The sequence below is a fragment of the Sardina pilchardus genome, chromosome 2 (genome assembly GCF_963854185.1).
Source record: "Sardina pilchardus chromosome 2, fSarPil1.1, whole genome shotgun sequence".
Lineage (NCBI taxonomy): Eukaryota > Metazoa > Chordata > Actinopteri > Clupeiformes > Clupeidae > Sardina > Sardina pilchardus.
The window spans coordinates 17,860,436-17,883,266 of NC_084995.1; the positions used below are offsets into that span (position 1 = coordinate 17,860,436).

Genomic DNA, 22,831 nt, shown 5'->3' on the forward strand with positions numbered 1-22,831 from the left:
TGTGCGGGGGTGCGCGGGGAGTTCTGTTGTGTGCGTTTTGTCACGGGCACGGGCTGTGTGTGTGTGTGCGAGCGTGCGTATGTGCGTCTGTGTGTGTGTGTGTGTGTGTGTGCGTGTGCGTGCGTTTAGTCACGGGCGGCTGTGCAGTCTGAGATGAAGGGCCACAGGTGCTGCCCACAGCCCGCCGCCAAAACTGGCTGGCTGCCGTCGCAGATTGCCCTAAAGCCACCCCTCTTTCTGACACACACACACACACGCACACACACAAACGCAGACGGACCGAATAGAATCATACTGTTAAGTCGCTGTATCATGGCTGCAGCTCTGCCCCATTTCTCTGTGAAGAGTTGTTTGATGCTATAGAACTTGTTTTTTGTGTTCTGTGTGTAGAAGGGTGCTAACTACTACTGTCAATTAATGAAACTGGATATCAATGATAGACATGTGGATTTCCACTAGTGAAATTGATCTGTATTTTTCTTACGTGTGTGTGTGCGTGTGTGTGCGTGTGTGTGCGTGTGTGTGCGTGTGTGTGGCGTGCGTGTGCGTGCGTGTGTGTGTGTGTGTGTGTGTGTGTGTGTGTGTGCACACGCGCGCTCTCCTTCACCTTCTGCTCTGTGGGCAGTGTGAGGCTTGCTGTCCTCGTCTCTCTGTCTCGTGCAGGGTCTGTCTCATTAGCTGGCCGGTGCTGAGAAGGACAGAGTGCACCTCACTGGCCATCTGTCTGCGCTAACAAGAGCAACACACACACACACACACACACACACACACACACACACACATTCTCTGTCTCTCTTTCTTTCTTTCTCTCTCTCTCTCTCTCTCTCTCTCTCTCCCTCTCTCTCTCTCTCTCTCTCTCTGTCTCCGTTTCTCTCTCCCACTCTTACACATATATGCACACACACACACACACACACACACACACACGGAAGACTCAGGCCGTTCTGTTCGGTAGCTCTTATGTATTCAGGCCCTCTGTGGCTCCACTTGTGAATGCTGGGGCATTTCTGCCCATGCTGACATGAGAGCACACCGCTCCTAGCTCCTCTGAGCGCTTTAAAAGCGCCCCCACGTCCTCTGATACATTTGACCTTCAGCAGGCAGCCGCGCTCTGCCAGGTCAAAGCCACGGCAAGAGGTGCTGGACAAAGGCAACGGTAGTGCACGACGCTATGAGAACCGTTCATCAATATTGACATTTTCATTTTGGCTTTTTGACGTGACGTGCTATTGATAGTTTTAGTGCAGCTTCATTGCTCCAAGCAACTCTCTTTTTTTCTTCTTCTTCTTTTTTTTGTTAAAATGATGTGAAATGCCAGTGATTTCAACTATATATAACCGTCAGTTGGCCTGCCCATCACAGCAATGCGTTTTGATAGATGAAACTTTGCTTAGCTTTAAACAGTGGACAGCCACTCAGCCTAATGAGTACTCATGAGGATGTAAGTGGAACAAAAACAACATATCAAGGATATGCGACTCACAGAAAAGACTGGCACTTCTGTAATTTGAAGCCATCTTGGCTTGAAATCTGATGCTGTGAAACACTGCCACAAAGGTAGCTCCGCTGCTTTCATCTTGTTTATGAGAAGTAGAAGGCCACGGAAACCTGCTCAGACAATCTTTATGCCAAAGACACATCTGAAGACTCCATAGCAATCTACTGTATATTAGACATATTCAACAATCACGACTCCTTTAAGAATCTACATTCAACTTTATAAGAATCTACGGTATGTTAGTGATACTTGGGAATGTGATTAATGTGGTAATAAAGAAATGTAAAAAAGACATGACCTTGACTGCAGCGAATACAGCAGCAGTATTTGCGATACAGTGATGTGTGATAACGGTTGTCTATATTTTTCTAGAACCTTTCACAAATTAAGCTAATTAGAAAGTCTCTGGACACGCACGCACGCACACATGCACACACACATGCACACACACATGCACACACACATGCGCACACACACACACACACACACACACACACACACACACATGCAAAGGCTGTAGTTTAAGAGGAAAAGAGACACCCAGCCTCCAGTTGGGAGTAGTGCATAGCTGTGGCCTTGGCTTAGTCGCGACACAGAGAACAGCCGTGCGGATTCCATGCAGCCGCGCCGCTCGTGCGCGTGTAATTGGCCGCAGGTGGACGCGCGGCGTTCCAATCGCATACCGCTGCCCCGCCATACCCCCCCCCCAACCCCCCCGTCTCTCTCGCTGTGTTTTGCCGTTTTGTTGCAGCTTTTATTAATCATGCTGGATTGATGGCTGGCGGAAAATTAATAGCTTGCAGTCTGGAAGGGAAAAGTTACTCATTTTTCTCTCCCCCACCCTTTTTTTTTTGTTGTTTTGTGTCAAAAAAAGAGAAAATCGAAGTGCAGTTGTTTGGTATGGCGGCGGTGTTTTTTTTTTTTTAAGTGTTTTTTTTTTTCTCTTTTTTTTGAAGAAGGATGATTATGTTGGTGGGTAATGCTGAGGCGTTTGTATTCCAAGAACAAAGGATTCCAAAAAACCCCACTTTTGGCAGATTAATGTTGATCAGCGGGGCGATGGACAAGGCTTTGTCTCCGGCACAGCTAGTCTTCACTTTTCATTACAGGAAGAAGTGTGTGTGGGGGGGGTGAAGGGAGGGGAGGGGGGTGTTCTTCCCCTGCAGACTAATTTGGGATTTAGTTTTGAGGAAAACTTAAGTTTCATCCATTTTCTCTCTCCCTCTCTCTCAGAATTTCTCTTCCTCTCTTTCTGGCCTCCTCCCGCCTCAACCATTTTTCCCCCTTTCAAACGACAAGTTAATGTTTTCACAGATGGAATAAATTTCCCATGTTGTGTTTTGCCGGCAGTTTTTCCGCCAAGCTGAAAATTCCTCTCACGCTGTTAGTGGAGACAGTACATAGTTACATCCTGCAAACACACACACACACTCTCTCTGTCTGTCTGTCTGTCTGTCTGTCTGTCTCTCTCTCTCGCTCTCTTTCTCTTTCTCTCTCTTTCTCTTTCTCATTCCCTCTCCCTCCCACTCATTCTCATTCTCCCTCCCTCTCCCTCTTTCATTCACTCTCTCTCTCTCTCTCTTGCTCCCCAACTCAGTCGCCCTGTGTTGTGTACCCCCATCTCTTCTCTCATTAAAGCCATAATGGTATACTTAGTATCTGTCAGCGGCAGGGGTTGCTTGCCTGTCCTTGTCACTCCCCCATGGGGAAAACCATAACAAGAGGACAAATGGGGCATCTCTGGGTTGGCTCTAATGATGCGCCCTAGACTCTCGCTAACCCCGCGACAGCAGAGCCGCGCAGACGAGCGCCGCCATCGATACCGGGGCCCCATATGGCACGAGCGGCGGCGCAGTCGGGCGGCCAGAGGGGAGGTGGGGTGGGGAGACGATCAGAGCCTGCCCCCTTCCGAGTGGCTGCGAGCAGCTCCTCTTGAAAGCGGAATAATAATTGGGTCTAATGCACAATTACGGTCAGCCGCCGTCGTAACCTAGTTAGCCCCGCATTGTGTCCTGAAGTGCTCTTGCGGAACGGCTGGATTGCTCTTTATGACTGAGTGCCATCATCTTAATACCTGTAAAAGAGAGACGTGGAATTACCACTTTATTCGTCACAATAAATATGTATGTTTTTGATAATATGAATATCTGAACCTTCGATATGAAATGCAGTGGTGATTGAGTTAAACAAGTCTAAAAGGATTTGATACCCTTTTTTTTTTTTTTTTTTGGAGAGGACTTTGCACCGTGCAGTGCCTGTGTGGCAAATGGCACTTGTTACTTTTTCAACTTGAGATGAACTTTGCGAGAAGCATTAGCCTGCAGAGGGAAATTAGCGCCGCGCTCATTTGTTAGCGCGAGGCATCGCAACATGAGACGCCATCGCTAAGCGCCTGCTTTTTGGCTAATGAATGTTATTAGTATGCGTCACTGGGAGGGTGTGTGTGCGCACGTGTTTCTCTCCCTCTCTCCTTCTTTCCCTCTTTCCCTCTCTCCCCCTTTCCCCCTTTCCCCCTTTTCCCCTTTTCCTTTTTCGCTCTCTCGTGCTCTCCCTCTCTCGCTCTCTCCTGCTCTCCCTCTCACCCTCTCCTTCTCTCCTTCTCCCCTTCTCCCTTCACTGTAGCCAATGTGTCCCTGTATCTTCTGATCCAGTCACACCTGTCAGTCAAAGCTACGTCATCAGATGAATTTCCTCATGAGTGGATTGAAGATTCTATTCTATTCATTCTTCACGCCGCCATTAGGGATTTCTCTCCACTCTCACGTTCATCTTCTCACTCCCTCTCTCTCCCTCTCTCTCTGTCTCAGTGTCTCTCTCTCTCTCTCTCTCCCCCTCTCTCACTCATTCACTCTCATCTATCTCTCACTCTTTCTCTCTATCTCTCTCTTTCTCTCTCCCTCTCCCCCTCTCCTTCCCCCGTTCTTCTATCCCGTGCTTGGTGGCTGTGCCAAGGCGAGATGGGAGGTGTGTGTGTGGTGGGCATCCGTGCGCGGGCGCTGCAGTGGGCACGCGGTGTGCTGCCATCTCTGATGGGCTAATTCATTTAGCGTAATTAACGTGCGCGCTGACTGATTAGACGGGCACCAGTGGCTGATGCAGTGAAGAGCCGACATCTGTTCACAACAACTGCCTGACACTCTACCTGCTTCAACTCTGCCATGACCGGAAAAGGCGCGCGCGCGTGCGTGCGTGCGTGCGTGCGTGCGTGCGTGCGTGCGTGCGTGCGTGCGCGCGCTTGTCCATTTCCCAGTACATACATTCTTGTGTGTGTGTGTGATAACGGCTGTTCCTCTCCATCCTCTGGGTTGCAGTGTGCCACGCCGAGCTGAATGCCATCATGAACAAGAACTCCTCAGATGTGAAGGGCTGCACCATCTACGTGGCCCTGTTCCCCTGCAACGAGTGCGCCAAGCTCATCATCCAAGCAGGTGAGGAGAGGTGATGCCGCCGCGCCCAGGATGAAAGGACAGGAACACACACTCAATCAGAACCTGTGCAGTTGAACATTCCCAACAAATTGGACAAAAAATGCTCTTTTTGTGCCCAAATTCCTTCACTCACACGCGTAGGAATGCATTCATTTCTTACAATGTTGTTGCACCTATCTATAAACACACACACTCTAAATCAGTCACTTGTGCGTGCGCACACACACACACACACACACATATGTGCGCACACACAAACACACACACACATATGTGCACACACACCTCCATGTTGTGCCCTTTCGCTCCTTCACAGTAGTGAAGTGATTCTTTTGGTTAAATGCTGTCGTGCTGTTAGTACAGGTAGCACACTGTGTGTGAGGTGCTCTCTGCATGTCATTTTCTTTGTGTGAGTGTATGAGTGTATGAGTGTATGAGTGTGTGAGTGTGTGTGTGTGTGTGTGTGAGTGTGTGTGAGTGTGAGAGAGAGAGAGAGAGAGAGAGAGAGAGAGAGAGAGAGCGCACTCTGGGAATTGTGTGGTCTTTCTCTTGTGTACTTCGCAAGGAAAACCGGGACACACTGAAAGGCTCATCAGGGGGCTCTCTCCCACACACACACACACACACACACACACACACACACACACACACACACACACACACACACACAGAGAGAGAACATGAGGCTCTCCTGCAAGGAAGCCATGAGATGTTTTTTTTTGTCCCCTGCTTTTTTCTCCTCATCCATCCGTCCAATTCCCATCTTCCTTCATTTCCGTCCTTCAGTTCCTCCATCTATCATGCCTCCGTCACCACCGCGCTCGCGCTCTTTAAAACATCTTTTCTGTTTTTTTATCCTCGTTTACTTCCCAGGATCCCCTGCTGTCGGTCCTGAAGCGTAGGCCTCCTGTAGCTGCATGCCGGAGCACGATACACACACACACACACACACACACACACACACACACACACACACACAGACAGGCGTGCAGGCACACACACACACACACACACACACAGGCAGGCGTACAGGCACACACACACACACACACACACACACACACACACACACACACATACGCAAACTCTTGCTCGCTAACTCACTTTCTCTGTGATCATAGGCAGAGCTTTTCCCGTCTCCCTGACTTGCTCAGTGGGGTGTAGGCACCCCCTCAACGCTCGCTCTTCATTAGCAAGCATTTTGCATCTTTCTCTCACTCTCCTCCTACTTTCTACTTACTTCTCTCTCTCTCTCTCTCTCCATCTTTCTTTCTGCATCTCTCTCTTCCATCCATCTATCTATTTCCATCTCACTGCCTCACTCACACCTTGAAGGATGAAACAGAATGTGTGTGTGTGTGTGTGTGTGTGTGTGTGTGTGTGTGTGTGTGTAGAGGGGTTGGTTGAGGAAGCTAAAGCGCCCTCTAGTTTCATTAAAAATGCTGTTTAAAGGTGATGGGAGAGGGAGTGAGGGGGCTTGTGTTACGGACGCGACCCCTAGTGGTTACTCGCCACGCCCTTCCACGCCTGACTGAACAGACATCTGCTGGAGGTGCTGGAGGTGTTGGGAATGTGTGTGTGTGTGTGTGTGTGTGTGTATGTATATATATGTGTGTGTGTGTGTGTGTGTGTGTGTGTGTGTGTGTGTGTGTACGTACCCATACGTGTATGAAAGAGAAACACACACACACACACACACACACACACACACACAGGTGACAGGTAGGGGAAGGGCAACAGGAAGAGTCTGCAGGAGTGCCCATGAATTATAGATCCCCTCCAGTGGAGCTCTTCAAATCACTACAGTGATGCAGACACGCCACTGCAGAGTGTATTTTTTGTGTGTGTGTGCGTGCATATGTGTATGTCTGACTCTGTGTGTGTGTGTGTGTGTGTGTGTGAGAGAGAGAAACGGCTCTGTGTGTGCGCTGCAATAGCGAGGTGAGCTGTGCGCCCAGCAGGGCTTGTGCAGTGTAAAAGCACGCTGCTCTGGCTAAACGGGTGAGTCCCAACGTGAACGCAATCTCTCTCGATTCCTCTGATTCGCTCGGCGTCTGCTTCGGCTCCTCCTGAAACGGAGGCCTTTGGAGACTCTGCGATGTCGGTGCCTGCGTTGCCCTTGGTCACCTGATCCAGCAGACGCTATAGGCATTCAGAGCAACAAGGTGAAGCGAGTGAGGCGGTGGAAGAAGAGAGTGAAGACTTCTGCTTCAGTCTTTAGAGGGCACTGTGGTCTCATCTCTAGCGTACAAGCTTAAGCCTTAGCACCTACCTCCCACGCCCCGTTCTTCTCTCTCTCTCTCTCTCCCTCCCTCCCTCTCTCTCTCCCTCCCTCTCTCCCTCCATCTTGTACTCGGTTCATAAGTATCTATCATACTCTGTCGTGGTTCGCATCCCTACGCTTTCCTAGTCCTCTTAATGCATGTTTTTCCTACCCTCTCATGCCTAACCTCTCTGTTTCCTTCCTGCCTATTGGTTCCAGCAGTAATCTAGCCATGGCGGATCTGCCCTGGGGAAAAAAAAAAAAAAGAGAGAGAGAGCGAGATTTCATTAATCCCATTCGTAACGTTTCCAGGGCCATTGGGCAGAAGGGATTTGCCGTTTGTTTTTGCTAAACAAACTTCGTAATGCAATTGGGTCTGAATTCTGAAAGTCTGAAATTCTGGGTCTGAAAGTCTTTAAGAGGTCAGATATTTAGATTTAAATGTAGAAATATGCCAAAACATTAGATACATTGTAGAAGTAAATATATACAAGTTAAAGTGAAGTGACGAGTGCCAGGCTATTGTCGCACTCATTTATCTCTATGCATTTATAATGAATTTATTTAATATATTTAGAGTACTGTGCAAACGTGTTAGGCCCTTGATTTAGCAATGTTATGATACCATATACCATGGTATAAATGTGGATTACCATATATGTTGATTTCTCATTGTCTTCATTAGAATTCAACCAGAGGATTGCAGGAATATGAAACACAAAAAAATGGATCAGGTTCTTGTCTGATTTCTAGTCTAGTTTGATTCCCCAGCCGTGAGAATGAGGGGTAGGAGTCCTGGATTTGGATGAGGCCATTGGTAAGATGGGCATAAGCTATGTGGAGTGGTCGTTAGTGTAATGATTAGGATCATAGCTATCCCTTTATTCCAGGCCTGAAGCAAAAAAAAACACTTGAAACAGTATTTTTTTGTTTTGTTTTGTTTTTAAAACTGTAAACAACACTTGTTGAGTCTCTCTCAAGACTCCCAGACTTTGATCAGGTAGACATGGACACAAGAGGAGGAGCATGAGGAGGGTGGTGAAGAAAATAATGACGGTGATGACTATTATTCTTATTATAGTTAGAATTTATATTATTGCCTTGACTGAGGATTGTACAGAATTATGTTTGTATTATCTAGTATCTTTGTATTTACTGATTTATGAATTATGTAGCGCCATTCACAAACATAGTGCTGCTTTGCACATCTGAGAATGTGCTGTTTTCTGTCCTCTCCTCTCCTCTCCTCTCTCCTCTCTCCTCTCTCCTCTCTTCTTCCCTCCTCCTCTCCCCTCCTCCCCTCTCTCCTCTCTCTCCTCTGTTTCCCCTGGAAGCAGCGCTCCCATTCCCCCCACTCTGTGACTTGTCAGCCCCGCTCTGCTGTACTCCATCTGCATGGCGTCTTGAGTGATTCTTATTTTCGGTGTGCGGGTTGTAAATCTGCGAAGTCTCAGCGGGGGTGTGTGTGTGGGTGGCTGGGCACGTGTCGGACTCCCTGCTGTGTGGCACGCTGTCACTCCCAAACGCCATCTTCCCCCCGCTCTGCCCGTGTCTGTCACCAGACCGTCTCGAGAGCACCCGCGGTCAGAAATCGCTGTCTCTGAAGTTTCACAGTCCCCAAACATCCAGCAACCCTCCCCACCCTACACACACACACGCGCACACACACACGCGCGCACACACACCTCTTCTCTCATCGCTCCGACGCCCCCTTCACCGCTGTCCACTCCACTCCGGAGACAGCTTGACGTTCTGGAACTTTCTGGCTGAGTCCGACATGAATACATGAAAGTGTAATGCGTGTTTATAAGGAGGAAAGGGATGACAGTGACCAACTGCTGTAACCTAGAGGCACCGTAACCATTTATTTCTTTTTAGCGCCGTTCCTGAGTACTTTATCAAGAAGTTAAGCTGTCTTCATATAGAAAGAACTATTGAATACATTAAATATAATATTCCTCTCGTTCAGCATTCTCCGTACACACACACACACACCCAGACACCGGCACAGACACACACACACAGAGAGTGCCAAGCCTTGTTTGAATTGTAGTGAGTGGAATCCACCCAATACATTTATTCTTGTGTCTTAGAGCACAACACTTGAGCAGAGCTTTTGCGCGATGCTTGCGCTCCTCTGGCGGAGTCTGAGACCACAGACTGGCCATCTCCGTTTGCTCTCCTCATCCGTGCGTGCTGTCCAGAGCTATTGGCTGGGAGGGGGCTTACGTGGGTTCATATGGGGGGGATACGTATCCCACATAAGCCTCGGTATCTGATTGAGTGTCTCTTAAAGGATTGGAATTGCATTGAGCGATCCTGCGTGAGGGTTGTAGGTAGAGTGTGTGTGCGCGTGTGTGTGTGCGCGTGTGTGTGTGCGCGCGTGTGTGTGTGTGTGTGTGTGTGTGTTGTGCATGTGTTCAGTGCACACAGATACCCATCGACTTAGACTTCTTTTTTTGTGAAATGGAGGCTGTTATCTTGACATAGGATAGTGGGCGCCTTATGATCTGTAACAGAGAGGAACCCGTCTTCCTGTGCTTCCTCGTCTCTCTAGCTGTCAATCACTCCTAGTGCTTTATGCTTCCCCTCAGTTATTTCCTTCTCTCTCCCTCCCTCTCCCTCTCTCCATTTCCCTCTCTCTCTCCTTCTCTCCATTTCCCTCATTTGTCCCTTGGCCGACGTCCCCCCAGTTAGCGGCCATTATTCCATCTCGTGCTGTCCCATGGATCAGCGCCAGGCCCCAAAATACCAAAATACCAATCTCACCAGTTCCCCCACACACACTCTCTCACCAGTTCCCACACACACACTCGCTCGCTCGTTCTCTCTCTCTCTCTCTCTCTCTCTCTCTCTCTCTCTCTCTCTCTCTCTCTCTCTCTCTCTCTCTCTCTCTCTCTCTCTCTCTCTCTCTCTCTCTCGGTATTGACAAAGCCTTGTGTCCATTTTGTATCGGCGGCTTGCTAATGGGATCCGAATGTGAGTGGGAGCAGCGCTACGTGCGGCCCATCAGCACAATAGGCACCCACACCGCCGCCATTGTGCCGCTGTATTAGGGCCACCCCTGCTGCATGCAGTACACTGGAGGCTGCTCGCCAGCCATTGTGGAGGAACCTGTTGTTGATTTGCTCGGGCCATTGTGTGGGCTGCTGTGGTATCCAGTGGCCACTGTGTAATTGGGACGCTCTTGGTGTGTTAGCACTTAGGCATGGATGATATTGTATGAAATGGTGATGGACCTACAGTACAGTACGCACAACCAATCTGCTTTCCCCCCCCCCAGCCGCCCGCTAATTACCGAGAGCAGTGAATGAATCAGCGACATTAACTGGTAATGTGATCACATGAAGGGTGTAATATAGACTGCATTATGGGAGCCTTACTCCAGCAGGCCCCAGCTGTGGTCTCCTCCATGTCTAGTGAAGCAGTCACATCCTTTTTGGGGGAAAAAAAGCTGAAAATCCTGCTGGTCTAGATGGACCCTGTAGGCCTATGTGAAGCTGTGGAGAGAGAGAGAGAGAGAGAGAGACGGAGAAAGGGAGAGAGGGTGTGAGCGAGGGAGAGAGCTTGTGAGGGAGAGAGTCAGTTGGAGGTTGGCTATCGCGCTGCTCCATCTCTGCTTGCGTAGCAGACGGAGCCACTGCCGCTCTCTCTCCAGCGCAGGTGGAGGTGTGAGGAGCTATCGCCGCCACATCTACAGCAGGCGGAGGTGCAGAGCCAGCCGTCACAGGAGGCTACGTCTCCACTATCTCAGGACTCTCTCCTTCTCTCCCTCCCTCCCTCCCTCCCTCCCTCCCTCCTTCCCTCTCTCCTGGCTATCGTTCTTCCTGTCTTTTGGCGGCGTGCTCCTGTGGGAAGCTGGAATCCTCTCGGCATGTTCTATCTGCAGATCAGAGGATGTCTGCACCTCCCGTCTCTTTCTCCTCCCCCCTCCATCACTCTTGCACTCTCTCTGTCTCTCTCTCTCTCTCTCTCCATCTCAGTCTCTCTTTCTATCAATTCAATTCAATTCAATTCAAATTAGCTTTATTGGCATGCCAAAGCTTACACATGTGATATAACTGTACACATTATAATAATAATAATAATAATAATAATAATAACAATAATGGTACAATAAGAATAATATATACATGTATAAAAAAAATACTGGAATAAAATGAATACAAAATAAAAGTGTATATTAATTAGGCAAAATAATACTGTGGAATGAAGGAGGGAAAAGGACTCACTTTCTCAGTTTTTGACACTCTTTCAGGAATTCTACTGCTGTCCTTTCACAATTGTGCCCTCCCAACAAATAGGGAAGCTTATCTTCATTTGATAGCATGGGGAATTGGGGAGCAATTTTGGCAATGTTGTCAAATATTTTATTCCTGATCAGGGTGTAATTTTTGCACTCTGTGAGGAAGTGTTGCTCATCCTCTGCTACGCTTTCCTGCCTTTCGTCTCTGGGTTTCCAAGTCTGTCGGTGTCTACCCCTCTCGACTACCTGAGTGTGCTCACTAATTCTGAAGGAAGTTAAAAGTTTGCTTTTTTTATATTCTTTGATATTTGTTAAGTATGGTTCCATCCAGTTGGTGATAATAGTTCAATTTGTTGGATTTTTTTAATTTTGTCTAGCCAATAGTTGTAATATTCATCTTTCGTTAATTTTTTAATTTTTTTTTTAACTTCTGTAACTGTCTGAAACGTGTCAATTGTATTCAAATTCAAATTGTGTTTAGCTATCAGGTAGTCAAAAGGGTCTTTCTCTGGGTTGGTTCTCCTCTGTAGAAGGGCAATGTGATTACATTCCTCTGGTTTTGAGGACAGTACATGGTAGTAAAATTTGGATGCTCTTTTTTGTATGTTGACCAATAGTGGATATCGTGTCAGTTCTGCCCTACATGCAATATTTGTTGCATTCCCCCAAGATGTTCTTGCAGAATTCCAGGTGTAGTGTTTCTGCTGGGCTTTTGTCCCATAGTCTATCATGTCTGTCTCTTTCTCTCTTTGTCTCTCTGTTTCTCTCTGTCTCTCTCTGTCTCAGTCTCTCTCTGTCTCAGTCAATTCAATTCAATTCAAAGGTAGCTTTATTGGCATGACTCATTAAAGCAGTGTTTCCAAAGCAGACATATAACAATACAAACAGATACAATATCTGTTTGAAAACAGCCTCTCTTTCTCTTTCTGATACTTGATGAAGAGGTGTTCAGTGGAGAGTTGCTTGTGAGTGTGTGAGTAAGTGAGTGCGTGCGTGCGTGAGTGCGTGAGTGGTGGGGGGCGGAGTCCCTGGTAACATGCTCCATTCAGCCTAACTGGCTGAGCTGTTTAGAGTGGGGCTCTGCCACCCAGCTGCTGACCTTGAAATTGACAAGGAGGAGCTCAACACACATGATTTCTCTTTCAGTGGCTTCCTCTTTGTGTGCCTCTGTGTGTGTGTGTGTGTGTGTGTGTGTGTGTGTGTGGGTGTGAGCAGGAGAGCTTTTTCACCTCATGTTTTAAGGATGTCAGCGGAGATGGCAGATTCCCGGCACATTCTGTGCTTTTGATATTTTCCAGTTGCTCGCCGGTGCTGTTTATCGACCTGCTGACCACTCCCTGGAGCAGTACACACACACACACACACACACACACACACACACACACACACACACACACACACACACACACACACACACACACACCTCCACCTCCACCTCCACCTCCATGTCTCCTCCACCCCACCGCCCGCCTCTATCTCACCACAGGCCTGCGCGTCAGGGTGGGCCCACTTGGTCACCACCTGCTCAGCCTGTCTTACAGATAATTGACTTCCTTTCTCTCTCTCTCTCCATTCCTCTCTCCCCCACCCCCTCCCTCCCTCCCTCCCTCCCCCCATCCCTTCTCTGTTACCTACAGGTATAAAGGATGTGATTTATTTGTCAGACAAGTACCACAGCGCTCCAGAAATGACTGCCTCCAGACGACTGCTTAACTTGGCGGGAATCAAATACAAGTGAGTCTCCAGAGCTCTTCATCTGGCCCCTAGTCCTCCTCTGAAACAGAGAGAGAGAGAGAGAGAGAGAGAGAGAGAGAGAGAGAGAGAGAGAGAGAGGGAGAGAGAACAGGGAGAGAGAGGAAGAGAACAGGGAGAGAGGGAGATGATTAGAGGAAGAATGAAAGATGGAGAGAGGGAGAGAAAGAGGGAGAGAGGTAAAGAGGGATAGAAAGAGAGAAAAAGTGGAGGGGAGTGAGAGAGGTAAAAAGGGATAGTGAGAGGGAGAGAGATAAGGAGGAATGGAGGAAGAGGGAGCGAGATAAGGAGGGATGGAGGGAGAGGGGAAGAGAGGGAGAGGGAGATGATTAGAGGAAGAATGAAAGAGGGATAGAGGAAAAAAGGAAGAGAGAGGGTCAGGCAGGGGAGAGAGCAAAAGAGTGAGTGGGGAGGGGGTGGCAGGGCCAAGGAGAGAGGGAGCGAGAGGAAGAAGAAAGGGATAGGCAGGGGAAGAGGGGGAGAAAGAGCTGGATGATGGCGTGGCTAGCTGGTCCTTCTGCTAGGTTAACCCTCAGACAAACAAATAGAACTGTGAGCACAGGCACTCTACATACATATGTGTGTTTGTTTGTGTGTGTTTATGTGTCTTGTGTGAATCCTTTGTAGATGTACACCCACTACCAACATGACCCAAACCACTTTGTGTGTGTGTGTGTGTGTGTGTGTTGCATCGCTACATAGTTCATTCATAAATATGAATGAGCGTGTGTGTGTGTGTGAGATGTGTGTAATGTGTGAGCTGGTAGTTTAGGGGTGGACGGCAGGGGGTGCTTGTTTCAGGGGTGCAGCATGGCCCTGCTAATGACCTCTACTGGGATCTGTCTGTGTGTGTGTGTGTGTGTGTGTGTGTGTGTGTGTGTGTGTGTGTGTGTGTGTGTGTGTGTGTGTGTGTGTGTGTGTGTGTGTGTGTGTGTGTGTGTGTGTGTGTGTGTGTGTGTGTGTGTGTGTGTGTGTGTGTGTGTGTGTGTGTGTGTGTGTGTGTGTGGGAGGGGAGGCCTCTGAGTCCACTAACTGCCTGCTGCTCACAAACGAGATGTAGTGGGAAAGCAAGAGAGAGAGAGAGGGATAGAGGGATCGAATAAGAGAGAGAGAGAGGGATGGAAGAAGGGAAAACTGATGATGGCTGTTTGTGTTGGACTCCTGAAAGGCTCCCCCAGCCAAATGCTATGCTCTTTGGGAGCAGCAATATTTGGCTTTCAGGTGATTTTGTGTGTGTGTGTGTGTGTGTGTGTGTGTGTGTGTGTGTGTGTGTGTGTGTGTGTGTGTGTGTGTGTGGTGTGTGTGTGGTGTGTGTGTGGTGTGTGTGTGGTGTGTGTGTGTGAGAGAGGAAGCATGGGAGGGTTATGATGAGGAGTTAGAAGTCTATTAATCTTCTCCTCCTAGACCTCTCTCTGGCCTCTGTCCAAGATCTCTGCTGATGTTGCCTGGAGTAGAGGCCTTTACACAACAGCTGAGGACACACACACACACACACACTCAGATTGAGGCATTTTAGACTTCCCGAGTCCTCACAGAAGAGGCTGTGGTGCTGCAGTACTCAAGAGTGCTCTGCAGTGCTTCAGCACTGTCCAGCCCAAGCAGGTCTAATTCCATTACCAAACCTGGGGAGCGTCCCTCCGACTCCTCTATCTATTCAGAGCGCAGCGCAAAGTGCATGTGAAGCATAAAAGTGAAATATTAAAAATAAAGCCAATGAAATCAAAGTCAAATATCTTTGGAGAACGGAATAAAGAAGTCCTGAGGAAATATAGACAATGCAGTTGCATAAAAGTGTTATGAGAATTGACGTCTAGATCAAACTTCCGCCGTAGCCTCTCTGTCCTAAGATTTGAAAAACGCCTGATGAAAAACGCATTGTGTTATTGACAAACTGACCATTAGGAAAAATTATGCAGATTGTTGTGTCCATGTTTTCAAATGAGAAAAGTTGCATTTAATATCCCATAGCTCATAATGTTTCTCTTCATAAGCCACACACACACACACACACACACACACACAGCTCTATCCAGTCTCACTTGCAAGTCTCATTTAACGAGCTTACAACTCAGTAATGCTGTACTGACTAATGGCTCTTAATTAATACCGCCTGAACTTCTTCCATTGTCTTTCCTCATAGAGATGTCTACCTCTCTCCCTCTCCCTCTCTCTCTCTCTCTAGCCGCTTTCCCACATGAGCTAGACATCCGGATGTCAAACGGAAGTCAAACGAGTGGCTGTATGTTGGAACGCAAGACTCGAGTATTTTCTTACCCGGAACTCACCCTTCTATCCCCCTAGTACTACTTCTAGATGTCTAACCGGTGCACTTAGGTGGGAAAGGGCCGGCACAGTCCCGGTTAGAGTGAGGGGGGGCACCGATGACGTGATAGAAATGTGCCCTTGCAGCAGGAAGCTGAAAGTACAAATTGCCACGGTAACGAAACATTGCTTACATTGACCTACGAACAACACAGACGAGAGAACATCGGAGAACAGAAAACAGACGTTTTATTGTATGTACAATACAAATTGAAACTGCAATCACGTTGTTGTGTTTGTTGCGGGACAGGCAGGATTATCCTTGCAAACATCGTCACATGAACATGAAAAGCCTAAAGCAACATGAATAGCTTAAAGGAATTGAATAGTTCGATGGCTTTGGTCATCTGATGAATAGGCTAGTATATGCTATCGATGGCTTCTCAAATTGGCTTTTGCACCTGCTATGTGAATAGCTTGAAGTGTCGTCGATAACCTTCTATGCGTTGTTCTGTTGTTTCATCGATGTTTCGGATCTGATGTAAAGTTCACAACATCAAGGCAACACAGTTCGAAACTGCTCTGGTTTGTTCCATGTTGCAAGTGGTAAACAAATCAACAAGAATCAGTCACATTTATTTAGCGTCATCTCCCACACCCTGCAATTGTCAACTACTCGGGTGTAGTCAGGGTATCGTGTGAACAACAGTCACCCGTATCTCACTCGGACATAAGGCTCATGTGGGAACCGTCTGTGTCGCGCCTCTACTCGGGTGAGTATGTCCGAGTGACTTCTAGAAGTCATGTGGGAAAGCGGCTTTACATGCATCAACACGCCCCACACACACAGACCTGTGATTAGCATGCCACACTTACACACCATACAAACCTGAACACATTGTAAACACACGCTCACAAAATGTATAAACCCACACACACACACACACACACACACACACACACACAGAACTCATGTGGGAAAGTGGCTTCTCTCTGCCTCTCTCTCCAAAACGGCTTCTCTGGGAAGCCAGGAGAAGACAGCTCTCTAGGCTTTCCATGTGTACACCCTGTGTATATATATATAGCACCCGAGCGGCCGTGGGCCTAGGCCGTCCATTAGAGAGCTCTGAGGAAATGATTGCTAGGCTCTGAGGAGTGTGATGATGAGTCTCTGGAGCGAGGCGAGGGGAAGCGGGAAATCCAATCGCGATCGGGGAATTCGGCGAGTTTAGCGCCGCGTCTTGTCTGCCGGTGTTGGCGGAGGTCAGCGGACGGACGCGTAGATTTCTCCCTGAAGATTGCGCCGCGTACTGTACGCTCTCTCTCTCTCTCTCTCTCTCTCTCGCTCTCTCTCTCTCTCTCTCTCTCTCTCTCTCTCTCTCTCTCTCTCTCTCTCTCTCGCCCGCTCGCTCGCTGCGAGAGTGCCGGGCATCAGATTCCCGTCCACATCTGTCCTTTAATCCCTCCCTCGGACGCAATGCTCTGCACGCCACTGACCCCCCCCCCCCCCTCATACACACACACACACACACACACACACACACACACACACACACACACTTTCCACTGGCCGAGTATTTCACGGTCCACTCTTGGCTTGGCCCAGGGCTGTGTGGCAGCTGTAATTCACACCTTTAATGGGGGCCTCCATGCAGTGGCGGGTTTAAGGTCTCCTCTTTAACCCCCATGGCACCTGACCTACAAAGAACGAAGGGGAAGCCAACCAATCAGAAGGGCAGCCTTGAGCTTGACATTGAGGGGCCTTCATTGCGTCACATTGCGTGGTGTTCCTCGCCCACAACATAAAGAATTGAATAGGCCATGCACATGCCCAGGGAACAGCTAGATCCATGCTGGATTGTTGGGGAACTTTTTTTTTTATCGACCAAACCCCATCCATCAGACGCACTGGTGTGTGCATCTTTTGTTAATGCACCTGAACGGTGTGTGTGTGCGTGTGTGTGTGTACATTTGTGAGCGTGTGTTTACAAGTGTGTTCAGGTTTGTATTGTGTGTAAGTGTGGCATGCTAATCACAGGGGTGTTGGCATCAGGTGAGTGCTGTACTCTACCACCACAGTAGGTCAGGCAGTAGAGGCCCCAGCCCTCTCACATAGGTGAAGTGGATATGTACACTATACTGTGTGTGTGTGTGTGTCTGTGTGTGTGTCTGTCTGTGTTGGGTGTGCATACAGCATGCTGCCTGTTTTACCACACACACTGCTCTTTGGTATCGGGATGAAATCTTCAGACCCATTGTCTGACCCTGTACCGGTGCAGTGGGCTCCTGGGTTCCTCCTGGTGCGCAACAATGGCCGGCCGCATGTGGCGAGACAGTGCTGGCAGTTCCTGGAGGATGAAGGAATTGATCCTATTGACTGTCCCCCACACACTCCCCTGACTTAAATCCAATAGAACACCTCTGGGACATTGTGTTGGTCCGTCCAACACTGCTCGGTTGCACCCCAGACTGTCCAGGAGCTCCGTGATGGCCGTGTCAACATCTGGGGTCCCCCAGGACACCGTCCGCCGCCTCCGTAGGAGCTGAGATGCCCTGGCGGCTGGCGCCATCAAGCATTTTGGGGTGTCATCATGCGAACTACTGAGTACCATTTGGAGCTGCTGCGATGAAATTGGGGCGAAATCAACCAGTCCTGACGAAATATATAGACAATGCAGTCGCATGAAGGTGTTATGAGAATTGACGTCTGGAATCAAACTTCTGCCGTAGCCTCTCTGTCGTAAGATTTAAACCTGGCCAGAAGGCTTTCCTTAATATCTGCCGTCAACATAAGGGCTGGAGCCCCTGATGGAAAAACACCTTGTGTTATTGACAAACAACTGTCTCCTCTTTAACCCCCACGGCACCTGACCTACAAAGAAGGAAGGGGAAGCCAACCAATCAGAAGGGCAGCCTTGAGCTTGACATTGAGGGGCTTTCATTGCGTCACATTGCGTGGTGTTCCTTGCCCACAACATAAAGAATTGAATAGGCCACGCACATGCCCAGGGAACAGCTAGATCCATGCTGGATTGTTGGGGAACTTTTTTTATCGTCCAATCCCCATCCATCCATGGTGTGTGCATCTTTTGTTAATGCACCTGAACGCAGTGTGCGTGTGTGTGTGTGTGGGTTTATACATTTTGTAAGCGTGTGTTTACAATGTGTTCAGGTTTGTATGGTGTGCAAGTGTGGCATGCTAATCACAGGGGTCTGTGTGGGGCGTGTTGATGCATCTAAAGCCGCTTTCCCACATGACTTCTAGAAGTCACTCGGACATACTCACCCGAGTAGAGGCACGACATGGACGGTTCCCACATGAGCCTCATGTCCGAATGAGATACGGGTGACTGCTTTTCACACTATACCCGAGTAGGTGCCACGAGGGGTGGGGCAATGTCAGCACTTGCAGGGGGTGGGAGATGACTCTAAACAAATGCGTTGTTGTGCTGTGTTGCCTTGATGATGCGAACTTTACATCAGATCCAAAACATCGATGAAACAACAGAACAACGCATACAAGCTAATCGACAACACTTCAAGCTATTCACGTAGCAGGTGCAAAAGCCAATTTGAGAAGCCATCGATAATATTGCCTACTTATTCATCAAATGACCAAAGCTATCGAACTATTCAATTCCTTTAGGCTTGTTAATGTTGCTTTAGGCTTTTCATGTTCATGTGACGATGTTTGCAAGGATAATCCTGCCTGTCCCGCAACAAACACAACAACGTGATTGCAGTTTAATTTTTTATTGTACACACAACAAAACGACACTGTTTTCTGTTCTCCGATGTTCTCTCGTCTGTGTTCGTAGGTCAATGTTTCGTTATCATTACCATGGCAATTTGTACTTTCAGCTTCCCACCGCAAGGGCGCATTTCTATACATCATCGGTACACTCTACCCGGAACTGTGCCGGCCCGTTAGAGATCTAGAAGTAGTACTATGGGGAAAGTAGGGTGAGTTCCGGGTAAGAAAATACTCGAGTTTTGCGTTCCCACATACAGCCACCCGTTTGACCACCCCACCTACAACCACTCGTTTGACTTCCGTTTGACATCCGGATGTCTAGCTCATGTGGGAAAGCGGCTTAAGAGTAGTTAGCATCAGGTGAGGGCTGTAGTTTACCACCACAGTAGGTCAGGCAGTAGAGGGCCCCAGCCCTTTCACATAGGTGAAGTGGATATGTACACTATGCCGTGTGTTTGTGTGTGTGTCTGTCTGTGTTGGGGTGTTTTACTATGCATGCATACATTGTGTAGCTATTTGAGCATGCATGATCGCACTACTACTAGCATAAGCAGTACTTGGAGCCTGCAAAGGTTGCACAGGTAGTCCAACTCCTTCAGAATGGCACACCAATACGTTGCATAGCCAGAAGGATTGCGGTGTCTCCCAGCGCGGTTTCAAAAGGCTTCATGAGGGTGGTCTGAGGGCCTGATGGCCTCTAGAGGGACCTGTGCTCATTGCTTAGCACCGTGCAGCTTAATTGAAATCAAATCATAGAATCACAAGAATCAAAATGGGCAGGCCCACTGGCGCCCTGTGCTTTTCACAAATGAGAGCAGGTTCACCCTAAGCACATGTGACGGACATGAAAAAGGGTCTGGGGATGTCATGGAGAACGTTATCGTGCGTGCGTAGCACAGAGCACCAGTGTGATGACTGTGGAGTGGCTGAGAGCAGCTGCTCCCTGTTTGCCCAGGGAGCGTCGTGTTTTCCTCTTAATGGAGTTGTATTGACACTCATGCAGCAAACAGGAGATGGGAAAGGAAAACCACAAACGAATGTAAAGATGTGACCGAGACAGAGAGGGAGGAATAGTACGCAGAGCAATGGAAAGCTGACTGACTATGACTGAGCCTGTGGATAGTGGAGTAGAGACAGAGTGGCCATGAATAGTGGGACATGGATTTTCTTAGCTGAAGGAAGAAATGGAAGAAAGAAGGGGAGTGTTGGAGAGGTGTGTGTGTGTGTGTGTGTGAGTGACCGGAGTCATGGCACAGAGAGGGCCAGTGGGAGATGATGCGCGCACACACACACACACACACACACACACACAGACACACACACACACACACACACACACGGAAGAGGAGGGAGAGGGAATGAAATAAATCAGACTGGAGAACATTGCACATGTGTAGCACACACACACACACACACGCACAAAAAGGAAGCTGATGAAGAGGGAAAAAAAGACAAAATGCAGAGAGGAAGAAGCACACTGAAAGAGCGAACGAGAAGGGAGAGAAAGGAAGAAAGAGGGGATGGAATAAAGGGAGGGAAAGAGAGAGAGAGAGAGAGAGGGGGTGGATCTGCTGAGAGGGAGAGATGAAAGGAGGGGGCTGAGAGGAGAGTTTGGCCCCCTGCTGGGAGGCTCGATCTCGGTGGGGGGTGCGGAGCGCGGGGCCTAAAGGTTCCGGGCCCTGGTCATTACTTCCTGGAGGTGCCGCCACTCCTCTCTCTCCCCTGTGGACTTCTGGGTAATTGGCTCCTTCAAAGTGCTCCGCTTGCTGGGGGAGATTATAGTGATAGGGTGTGAATTTGAAAGCAATTTCTTTTTTTTTTCCTAAATCTCTTGCTCGTACCCCCCCACCTCATACCCCCCCCCCCCCCCCCCCTCCACCCTCCACCCGCTTCACTTCCTGTCGCTTCCCCACCCCTTGCCTCTTGTTTCACTCAGGTTCTGGTGAGTTTAAATCAAAGCAGCACAAGAGAAAAGTTCACCAAAACTTTCCTTTTCTAAGAAAGAAAACCTCCTAATCCTTATTCTTTTATTGTCTTGTCTGCGTCTGTGTATGTGTGTGTGTGTGTGTGTGTGCGCGTCTGTGTGTGTGTGTGTGCATCTGTCTGTGTTTTTTGTGTCAGGCAATTTGTGCCGCGTCGCAGCAAGATTGTCATTGATTTTAATTCAATTAACCACTCTGGAGGGACGAGCCTGTTGGGGTGACTGGGTGAGCCTGGTCTCCTTGAGCGGGCGCGCGGCGACGGCAACGGCGGCGGCTCTTTGACGGCCCTCTCCACGGCACTCTTCGTCTGCCGCCACTGATGGCTTCTGTTCTCTCCCTCTCCACACAATCACAGCGCTCACAAGCACCGCATCTGAAGAAGCACCTCTGACTCGGAGACGGCGTGGAGTGTTTTGATATTTCAAACGCGCCTGCTTTTCTCTGGGATGTTAATCAGTTTGGGAGGGGGCTGTGGGTGTGTGGGTGTTAGTGTGAGTGTGTATGGGTGTGTGTTTGTGTGCGAGTGTGAGTGTGTGTTAGTGTGCGAGTGTGAGTGTGATTGTGAGAATGAGTGTGTGTGCACTTCTGGCACCTGCTGTAAATAAACAAGTGGGAATTGGGAGGTGGCATTAGGGAGGTGATGTTTTTAGTCTCTTTTACTTTCTTTTAGTCTTTTAACTTTTTAAAAGGAAATATTTTATTATTTCATAAATTGTGTTTTTTTTTTTCCTGGTACTAAAAGCTTTGTGGTGTAAAAGGTGGCAACACTATACCCAAGGAAGATGGCCAGCTGCACACTGTTTATCCACCTCAGTCACTTTGTAAATGGTTGGATTTGTGGCTATTTCTTGGCCTTGGCACCGTATTTTATGACAGCAGGTGTAATGCTATTACATGATCTCACACAGCGATCACTGAAGTGCTTTCCTTTCTGAAATTGTTGTGTTTGACTCCTAACAGCCAGGTTCAGTCAGATGTAGTCGGTGCATCATGTTTATTGGGAAGGCGTTGATGTGAATTGCTGACTATTCTTCATTAAATGCAGTTGCTCACCAAGATACAGTGTCTGTGTGACTACACTACTGCTGTGACAAAATAAACTTGAAATCAACCAAGTTAGTGTTGTGATTTGTGTGTGTGTGTGTGTGTGTGTGAACTGCTCATCAACAGTTCATCAAGTTTACTCTGTGAAAGCAAAGCACGCTGTGTTTTAACTCTGGTCTGTATAATCAGTGTGAGGTAAATGGCTGTCCAATGGCTGTCCATGTGGAAGTGTGTTTTGAAGAGTCATAACTGCGTCAGGTTTGGGGGAAATGGGTTCATTTTGTGTCCATGCTGGGTCCATGCTAGTGCGTAGGGTGGTGTTTGTCTGAAATGGGCTTTTGTCATGGCAACGCTCGCTTCCTGAGACACTTTAATCCAGTTGTCCACTTCCCACTGAACCAAGTAGTACGCTGGTAATGTCTTGGAAGAACAGACTGGATGTGTCATCGGTGTGGTGTAGCTTGAGACTGCACAGGTGTTTGAGTACTTTTCCCAATATACATCTTAAGGAAAGAGCCCCTCACTGGACCACTTGTAGTTATTAGTCTGTACCAGTCATTGGTATAAGCTGGAAATGCCTTTGTAAAGTCATTAGATACTTT

General features: G+C 48.4%; 1 protein-coding gene across 1 annotated transcript in view; it reads left to right on the forward strand.

Moving 5' to 3' along the window:
• dctd (dCMP deaminase) overlaps window positions 1-22,294 on the forward strand; it is a 33,223-nt gene extending 10,929 nt beyond the window's left edge. Inside the window, 3 exon segments of the mRNA XM_062554713.1 lie at window positions 4,810-4,926; window positions 13,073-13,169; window positions 21,325-22,294. Of these exon segments, the coding sequence (XP_062410697.1) occupies window positions 4,810-4,926; window positions 13,073-13,169; window positions 21,325-21,406 (296 nt within the window). The 3' untranslated portion in view covers window positions 21,407-22,294.
• The last annotated feature ends 537 nt before the right edge of the window (window positions 22,295-22,831 follow it).